The sequence below is a fragment of the Mytilus californianus genome, unplaced genomic scaffold (genome assembly GCF_021869535.1).
Source record: "Mytilus californianus isolate M0D057914Y unplaced genomic scaffold, xbMytCali1.0.p SCAF_7, whole genome shotgun sequence".
NCBI lineage: Eukaryota > Metazoa > Mollusca > Bivalvia > Mytilida > Mytilidae > Mytilus > Mytilus californianus.
Window position 1 is genome coordinate 83900394 of NW_026262723.1, and position 10486 is coordinate 83910879.

The 10486-nt window shown below is 33.0% G+C and overlaps 1 protein-coding gene and 1 long non-coding RNA gene across 2 annotated transcripts; both read right to left on the reverse strand.

Annotated features, from left to right (window-relative positions):
* Nucleotides 1–198: 198 nt before the first annotated feature.
* Nucleotides 199–2212, reverse strand: LOC127709542 (uncharacterized). Its single transcript, XM_052215146.1, has 3 exons — nucleotides 1980–2212; nucleotides 432–671; nucleotides 199–213 (listed from the first exon to the last, which is right to left on the reverse strand). The coding sequence occupies exons 1-3, from the start codon at nucleotides 2199–2201 to the stop codon at nucleotides 199–201; spliced, it is 477 nt and encodes a 158-aa protein (XP_052071106.1). The 5' UTR covers nucleotides 2202–2212.
* A 2358-nt stretch (nucleotides 2213–4570) lies between these two features.
* On the reverse strand, nucleotides 4571–8407 carry LOC127708135 (uncharacterized). The gene is made up of 3 exons (XR_007985172.1): nucleotides 8243–8407; nucleotides 7489–7581; nucleotides 4571–4611 (listed from the first exon to the last, which is right to left on the reverse strand). It is a non-coding gene; the product is annotated as an uncharacterized LOC127708135 (long non-coding RNA).
* Between the last annotated feature and the right edge of the window lie 2079 nt (nucleotides 8408–10486).

Here is a 10486-nt window from a genome sequence, read left to right on the forward strand (position 1 = left end):
TATTTTACTGAATTTGTACTTTACCGGAAAAGTGTATACGTCATCATATTATGTTATAGTATATGTACTATCAACTACAAAAATTAGTGTTGTTGACGTCTTTGTCAGATATACTTGTAAGTGTGTTTGAAATTTTTAAATCAGTTGTGTTGTATGTCTGTGATGTATGTTTACACATTTTTGTTGTTAATCTTTTTTTTAAATATTTATTTCCTAAAATACAATTGTTGAGCTAAGATTAAGAATTTTTAACCTACGTATCAAGTACAATCAATGAATATCTACATGATTTGTGTTGAAACGTATTCATTTACCATTTATAAAAAGCCAGAAAAAAAAAACAGTAGCTGTATCCTGATTTGAGAGACAAATTAGAAATTTTTCAGTATCAGTTGATGAAATAAATAGTGCTGCATAAATGTGTTTCATACCTTAAGTTGAATATCAGTAGCTGTAACATTTTCTAGTGTTTCATTATTGAAATCAAATGAAAATCCATCTCTTTTTACTACTGTTTTGTTCTTGAAGTGTTCAAGGTGGTTCTTTTCCAGACTGACATTGAGGTTTTCTTTTCTGATGACTTTTTCAGGTTCTTCGAATGCTACCGTTGATGATGTGATGTTGAAAGCTTCATCCAGTGCATCGAAAATGTTCTTAAAAATTTTCTTGGCCTATGATAAAAATTTAAAATCCCAAATTATAGTATATTATCTAGAGTGAGATATTTAAAGTAATTGTATAACGTGAAATATTATCAACTATGTTTAAATGAGGAATGGTGGAACCAAGGATAAACAAGAATGTGTCCATAGTACACGAATGCCCCACTCGCACTCATTTTCTATGTTCAGTGGACCGAGAAATTGGGGTAAAAACTCTAATTTGACATTAAAATTAGAAAGATCATATCATAGGGAACATGTGTACTAAGTTTCAAGTTAATTGGACTTCAACTTCATCAAAAACTACCTTGACCAAAAACTTTAACCTGAAGCGGGACAGACGGACGGACGGACGAAAGGACGCACAGACCGAAAAACATAATGCCCCTCTACTATCGTAGGTGGGGCATAAAAACATAGTTCTAGCAGACTTTGGTCAAGCAAATTTTTCAGCCATAGAATTGACAATTTCTTAAATCTCAATATTTCCTAACCACTTCATTTTTATGATTTAAAGATGCTGTCTTTAGTGTACGCTAATGATTCAGCAGCCCAACGACAAAAAGTAAGCCCGAGGTCAACACACAGTCTTTAACAATTGACACAATGCTAAATTGCCACGAAAAGTTATGAATGAATTTAATAGAAACTATAAAATAATCTGACATCATACCCAATTGCCTTATTGACAATGAAATTAATAAACAACATATTAAGATATTACTTAAGACAACAAATTACGATGTTTCAGATTTTTTTATATCTAATTCCTGCCAGTAGAATAAATAAAAAAGCTACAATTTAGACAAAAACTAGTAAAACTTATGTTAAAATCTTCTTTTTAATTGATTTTTCAGCTTTGAAATTCGAGCCTTATCTGCAAACACGCACATGTCTAAGCAAGTGAGAAATAAAAGGGAGATACAATGTTTGAATTATTTAGAGGAAGCGAAGGTAGATAAATTCCATTTGTTTATTTAGTAATATCTTCCTGTGAACAGACAGGAATCGTTAAAAAAATCACTCCAGTATATGTTTCGTTTTGTGTTTATGATTTTAATGATTCATGAACGTTTTTAATCGTTTCTTTGGTTGTCCAATAAGTGGTTTTTGTAATTTTTATTACTAAAAACTTGATTATAATGACTTCAACAGATATATTGACACTCATATTTAGCGGAAGACAATTAGTTTTATTTTGTGACTGACAATATTCGAGTTAGTGTCCTTTCTGTTAATTCTTTTAATTGTTTTATGCATATGTCGTTCGTAAAAAAAATATGTTTATTTTAGTCGAAAGCTAAAATGACAACTTACGATTCTAGCTAATCTTTTCTTGCGTCTCCTAATCCTCATACGTTTTACATACAACTTCTCAACAATATTATCAAACGTCTTATACTTTCTAATAAACTCATCATATTTTTCGGGATGATAATCATAGTAACTCTGCAATTCCTTCTCCACAGTTTCTTTTGTAAGCGTATTATTAATGTCTTCACTGCCTGCTGTTTGGTACAGATCAAGATTTTTCGACATAATGCCAATTACTTCTGTAAAAGATAAAAAATGCAAATATTTTCATCAGGTATTTGTTGATTCGATTTTCCCACCCGCCCTTCTCCCGTCGTTTTTATGACAACTGATAATTGTAAATATAGATGATAACACGAAAAATGCAAGTATCGGATTCCGAATGGCAGATACTTTACAGGTTTTATCCTATTCAAAATTGAAAGAACAACTTTCAATTTAAATTTCTCTTAATGATACCATGTTTTCTATTTTACTCAGAATAAATTCCCCCGTGGTATCTTCTCCGTTATTTTGTCTTACCTGCATTGGCTTCCAATATACCGTCCAGTTCCATCATAGGAAAAGGTTTCTTTTTGGTATGTTTTCTTACATTCCTCAAAAGCTCTTTACTTGCCGAAAATACGTTCTTCTGTAATATTTTTTTTTAGGTTAAATTAATTTCTTTAATAATAAGAAAAACAACATGCAAATAAAATACATATCTAATATGAGTAAAAAGACACATTTAACTGTTTAACTAGATTTATCAGTACACAAGAAATCCCCCACCCCACTTGCAGAAAGAAGGAACTACTTCGTGATTTTGGGTAACACAATATGCTCCGGTCACTAAAAATAAAATCCGTTCTTTTTAAGTTACAATTGTAGTAGTAGATTCTATAAAACTGCGGTTTTCAAGTTATATAAAGTTAAAAGAAATCAACCAGAAAATTTCAAATTTGATAAGTCTTTGTTAAATCAAAGTGTTTTGTATTAAAATGGAGTCTAACGGTTAATTGTATTCCTCTAAATGCAGATCCCACTCAAAATAACACGATTTGATTAAAAACAAAACAACATTTATAGTGCGTTCACACGTAATTCGAATTCGATTCGCATTAACGACTTCGAATCGTATTCGAAACGTTTTACGTCCGAACGTAAATTTTAATACGAATTGCAATGCACGTCTAATTCGCTTTACTCGGTCCGAACGACGTTAATTTTTAACATTCGCATTATCAATTACTTGATTATAATTTAAAACAAAACAACCATTATAGAGCCAATATCATCTGCAACTGCACTGCAACTCAGCGTAACTCTACATGAAACACAAAATAATTAAAAATATCCATGTTTAGATCTTGATCTGATAATCGTCAAACCAAAATTTTTGATAAACGCGAACCCTTTCCTTCCTATTGGTAATTTCCCTTTCCTTGATGAGGATGTTCAATTTGCTTCTGCTCGATGTGCGCGTTTTTGCAGATATTACTAAAATATTATCACAAATATAAAGATATACTGTGGATGTAATGATTCAAATTGGATAAATTTAATTAAAGAACCAATTCAAACACATGTTTTCATAATTTAAAAGTCCTTCAAAACTTTCACTTTGGCCGATAGAAGCAATAATTTTACTTTTGTTGTATGAACATTGTCGCTAGTATATTTGTATATACAAGAGTATAAAAAAAAAACTGAACTCCAAGGCAAATTCAAAAAGGGAAAGTCCATAAAATCTGACAAAAGAAAACACTACCAACATCCATATGTCTCAGATTCTCGGTAACATCCATATGTCTCAGATTCTCGGTAACATCCATATGTCTCAGAGTCACGACAAAAGCTTATTGAACGTCGCCCAATTTTCATAAGTCTGTCCGAAGTCATGAACATTTGTGGTGGTTGTCTAGTGTCAGATCTGAATGTAGTGTTGTCATTTTTGTTTGTGTTGATGACAGATTTTGATAGTCTTGTGTATGTATTTTTAAGTTTAGTTTATTTATATGTTTCGGAGTTGAGTGTGACGTCCATTTTCACTGAACTAGTACACATTTTTGTTTAGGGGCCAGCTGAAGCCCACCTACGGGTGCGGGATTTTCTCGCTGTGTTGAAGACCCATTGGTGACCGTGGGCTGTTTTCTGCTCTTTGGTCGGGTTGTTGTCTCTTTGACACATTCCCCATTCCCATTCTCAATTATATTTAGTTAATTCACAGCTTTTCTAGACTGGGGCGATTTAGAGCTTCAGATAGTGAAGATCCCTGTCTTTTGTTAAAGATCGTCTGTTAACATCTAGATGTATTTTGATTTTGGTGTTGTTTGGTTCCTGTCTCGGTGACGTATTCCCCGATCCTCTTCTTATTCATATTAATAAAAGTTATAACGTGAAATTTAAGTATTAAAAATTACTGAAGAAGAAAACCCATTTGCACATGCTAACCATAGACACATTTTTATTATCCAAAATATAATTAAGACGAAAGAAAAGCTCTTACCGAGGCTTCTGCTGTCACTAGACCTGTCTTCTGTATACATTTGTCCAAACTTTTCCCAGCTAAAATGATATCAGCAGGTAGGAGTTCAACATTGGATACTCCATCAGGGATTCGATTTAAGATTTCCTGGACAAAGTGATCAGTTGTCTGAAACATACAAAAAATTGTAAATCGCTGATATGATTATAGAGTTGTATTGTTTATTTGTTTGAAGTTGTTAGTATATTAACTGTTAACAAAAAGTCATTTATCAAAGGACGTCTAGAAGTCGACTTAATCTGAAGTAATAACAATACAATTACAACTGACATTCTTAACCAACATGACATTGTGAAAAAACAATTTAGCGGTCTGAATCAGATGAGGATACTAAAACATGCAAGAGACCTGTTAGAGTACATACAATTTAATTCTCTTTCCTCTTGTAATAGTATTAAAACATTCGACTTTTCTACCCTTTACACAAGTATCCCCCAAACTAAAAGAAAAATTGAAACTAGAGGCTCCCAAGAGCCTGTGTCGCTCACCTGATTCTTCTTTGGTTTTTGAAATCATGTAAATATAGATTAAAATCATAACAGATACCCTAATAATGATTGAGGCCAAATTTGGTTTAATATTGGCCCCGTAATTTAATCAAAAGCAGAAGACTTTTGTAAAGTTTACAGAAATTACCAATAAATTCATTGAAATTGTAGAAAATGACTTTATAAGGACAATGACAAATCATCTACAAAGTAACAACACTTGGTCAGCACCTCAAAATAAACATTCATACAATGTTTGGTTTCAATCCATTAAGCGGTTTTCTAGTAGAAGACATTTGTATATATTTCCCATAGGGTCCTTTGTTAAACTAAGTCCCCCGTTGGCAGCCATCTTGGTTGATGGATTTGTAACAAAATAAATACACTTGGTCAGCACCTCATAAGGAACATTCATGCCATGTTTGGTTTCATTCCATTCAGTGGTTCTTCAAAAAAAGACTTTTGTATGTATTTCCCATAGGGTCCGGTGTTAAACTAAGGTCCCCGCTGGCAGCCATCTTGGATGATTGAATGGCTACAAAGTAACAACACTTGGCCAGCACCTCATTAGGAACTTTCATGCCATGTTTGGTTTCATTCCATTCAGTGGTTCTTCAAAAGAAGACTTTCGTATGTATTTCACATAGGGTCCTGTGTTTAACTAAGGTCCCCGCTGGCGGCCATCTTGGATGATTGATTGACTACAAAGTAACAACACTTGGCCAGCACCTTATTAGAAACATTCATGCCATGTTTGGTTTCATTCCATTCAGTGGTTCTCTAAAAGAAAATATTTGTATGTATTTCCCATAGGGTCCCATGTTAAACTAAGTCCCCGCTGGCGGCCATCTTGGATGATTGATCGCCTACAAAGTTCCAACACTTAGTCAACACCTCATAAGGAACATTCATGCCATGTTTTATTTCATTCCATCTAGTGGTTCTCTAAAAGAAGACATTTGTACGTATTTCCCATAGGGTCCTATGTTAAACTAAGTCCCTCTCTGGCGGCCATCTTGGATGATGGATCAGCTTCAAAGAAACAACACTTGGTCAGCAACTCATAAGGAACATTCATGTCATGTTTGGTTTCATTCCATTTAGTAGTTCTCTAGAAGAAGATATTGATGAACCTTCGGGTCAGGTGAGCTAAAAAATGATCATGCTTTGTTTCATAAAAAAGACAGGACAACGTAGATACAAGTATCTTGTCTAAGGGAGTGATAAAGAGTACATATCATTGCGTTGTACTGTGCATATTAAAAATGATGATTCTGTTTTAATTATTCTCCTCATTGAGAACACACAGTGAAACGAGCAAATCGGAGTCAAGCAAAGTGATGATTCCAAAATTTTGCAAACAATATAGTCATCTAGACAAATATTTAGAAACGACTGCTGGTCGTTTAATTTCTTATTCTTATTAATTTCACATCACATGCAGAAACTTTGGCACAATAATGTCATAGTGTTTCACTACCACTGTAGTTATAGTGTTTCACTACCACTGTAGTTATAGTGTTTCACTACCACTGTAGTTATAGTGTATCACTACCACTGTAGTTATAGTGTTTTACTACCACTGTAGTTATAGTGTATCACTACCACTGTAGTTATAGTGTTGTAGTTATAGTGTTTCACTACCACTGTAGTTATAGTGTTTCACTACCACTGTAGTTATAGTGTATCACTACAACTGTAGTTATAGTGTATCACTACCACTGTAGTTATAGTGTTTCACTACCACTGTAGTTATAGTGTATCACTACCACTGTAGTTATAGTGTTTCATTACCACTGTAGTTATAGTGTTTCATTACCACTGTAGTTATAGTGTTGTAGTTATAGTGTTTCACTACCACTGTAGTAATAGTGTATCACTACCACTGTAGTTATAAAGTTTCACTAACACGTAGTTATAGTGTATCACTACCACTGTAGTTATTGTTTTTCACTACCACTGTAGTTATAGTGTTTCATTACCACTGTAGTTATAGTGTTTCACTACCACTGTAGTTATAGTGTTTCACTACCTCTGTAGTTATAGTGTTTCACTACCACTGTAGTTATAGTGTATCACTACCACTGTAGTTATAGTGTTTCACTACCACTGTAGTTATAGTGTATCACTACCACTGTAGTTATAGTGTTTCACTACCACTGTACACTTTAAATTTTCGAGAAACCTGAGTGCCGAGCTAGATGAATTATTTCGGACATTAATAACACAACCTATTAATAACGGGTATATAGTTATTCTAAAAGAAAATTTTAATTCATGTGAACAATAGTATTTATATTCGTGACAGTAGTTCTTTTTTGTTAGAGTGAAGAAATGTCATGAACAATAAATCAATGAGGGGTGTGCACTAAATAAACATGAACAAAGAAGGCGTTAAAATAAAATTATACTGTTTTTTTTTCACCGATGTCTTCAGTAGTTAATCATATGATATGCATTCATTCAAAAGTGCACGTCATTTCTATGTACTATTTACCTCTGTTAAAACGTTCTGTACATCAGAAATATTTTCGTTTCCATATTCTAAAATTTCGTCAGGACTAGATATCTCAGAGGCGGACTCCAATGTCTGATGAGATGCAAAAAAATGAAAGAAAAATCTTATCGTTCTGCATTTATGCTATTAACAAGAAAACAATTCAGAAACTGCATGCATCCTGGTTCATTTTATAAAATTTGAAATGGACAACATACGAAATTCATATCCCCCACCCGAACCCATCCCCCAAATAAATGAGATTAAAACCAAAAACAAATCACACATTGAACAAATCTTGTACAGAATATTCTGTTTACATTATATATTTAATATAACCTCACAAACAAGGAATCTTAAATTCGTTTTTCTGCTATCATGAAAAATTAGTTAACATTGCACTTCATACATAAATTACAAAGAAGTTAGAAGAATGTTCCTTTGATATATAATGAAATATATATAGAAAGGGGCACTTTATACGATATCCTAGAGATGTTTGTTGTGGTTTGTTTTAAATAATTGACAAGGTTTTGATTAACACGTATTGTGTCTATCATAAGTCAGAATTTAATTTTTATATCAGGTCCATATATTACAGATTTGGAATTCCAAGGATTTCAAATAATAGTTAACTTTATCGTTTGAAAACTTTTCAGTCAGAACTAAAATAATGTTACATCATCATGAAATGAACAGTTGACTAAACCATTATGAATACAAGTTTTATTTTAGTAAGTTTTTAACGTTTTACCATATTCAGGGAAGCATACGAGCTAACTGTAGAGGACACTACACGCATAAGCCCCATGTTGTTTCCACCGGCATCAGTTATGCTAAAAGTACGATTTGACGTGTCAAGTAATCGAGTTATTTTTTCGGTGTCATCAGTGTCCATTGGTACCAAATCTGTGTCTGGTTTAATCTTGAATATATAAATGAAATAATTATTTTATCAATGAAAGAGGATGATCAGTATTCATTAACCAAAAAAAACAAAAAAACAAAAAAACAAGTTAAAGAACCAGTCCAACTAAGTTTCATAAAAAACTTTTTTTTTATTAATAACATATTTATTACGATTAGTGAATGGGGATTTCCTAAAGGACACAATTTGCTTCTCCTATAGACTTCCTTCTACGTACAGGAGCTTCTCCTAAATGGATAAAAAGACGCTAGTAGCATTGTTTTTAATTTCATGTTCCACTTTAAACACGATGCCCTGTCACTGAATAGTGCAAAGTTTTGTGACTATAATGAATATATTTATCTAATTTAACTTAAAATAAAGAAAAACACAGATACAGTAATCCTTACGGCAAAAGACTGATATAAATTTTCCCATTGTGAAAGTTCCTTTTATTAATACAGTATCATTCTAATAGCATCTTGATAGGGATTGCATGCTATGTATACTACTAAATAATTAGGTCAAATTTGTTAGCCGACATGACGTACAAACGACGAATCAAAGAATTCAACTTTATATATAACTAATACAGGACAATGGTGTTGTTTAAAAATTACACATTCCAGGCCCTTTTGTTTTCTACATAATTAATAATACCAATAATTAACAAGTTCTGGGTCGAATCCGATACCAATAGTATATGGCACATGTAGTTCCCGGCTGTATCCGTAGTACCTGTTACCTTTTGTAAATCTCTATCAAGAGAACCTGAAATTCTTCCAGTAGTTGTTTTATATCTATGTTACACTATAGTACACTATTTAACAAGTCGGTGTTCTTCAACTACAATACCACTATTAATTTTGGTTTATTAGTTAAAAATTAAATATAGTTTATAGTTAGTTTATTGTAGTAAGAAAACCAGGACAGGTTCAAACAGAAAGATTTTGAAAGCAGAGAAAACTGTCCACCTTACAATCAGCATGACTTCAACTGATGACAATACGAATACTAAAATTCCAGGCTTAAAATAAGGCATAGGTACTTTAATTCAGTCACGGACCCGCACCATTTTACCTAACTTACCTAATGTTTACCTTTCTTACATGTTTTATATGCAGCCATATACTTAATGTTTACTTTTCTAACTGGGTTTATATGCAACCATATACGAAATGTTTACTTTAAAACACCTTTATTTAAAGAGACTGGGAAAGACACTTAACAAGTCCGATGTTATCCAAGTAATTGTACATAGCTTTAAAAAAGAGAGTCGGAAAAAAAGCAATTGGAAAGTCAAACTCATAGGTCGAAAAGACCTGACAATGCCATGGCAAAAAACAGAAAAATGACCAAAAGACAGACAACACTCAACAAAACACAACATAGAAAACAAAAGACTTAGTACCAAGGTCCCCATTAAAAACCGGGCTGATATGAGGTGCTCCTGAAAGGTAAGCAATTTCTGTTCCAAACGTGACATCCGTCGTGTTACACACATTAGTACACACTTGGCGATAAGTCTAATTCGGTAAGACACATTCGAAGAAAAGAGGACGGGATTGTGGTTAAGACAATTGGAACATATTCGTCGTCATATGAGAACCAGATACTCAAATACTGTCAACCAACTCATGCTGGCGTCCGTAAAATTTTCGAAGGGATATCTCCAACTTTACCACTTGGAACTCTTGGTTAATAGCTTCCTTGTAAGCAGCAACTCTCCATCACGAAAATCATGATAGGATTAGCAAGCTCTGGATTTTGCATCAACAAATGACTGAAATTTCTAATATCTATTAAGGGAATATTGATGAAATAAACATACAGTTACATTCATCTTGTATTCCATGCAATCACCAAATCTGTCACATACTCTGACAAAGAGCTCTGTAAAGTAATCGTATTCTGGGCTTCCTGCTGGAAGTCTCAGTTCTGTTGCTGTCATTTCGCCTAGAGTGTAAAAGTGAGAACAACTTTATTTTTGTCAACCAAAATCATTTGTTTTTATTTATGACATGACGATTTTGATTATGTGATAAAAATGGTTATTATTAATAAAAACTAGTTTAGAACTTGTACATAACA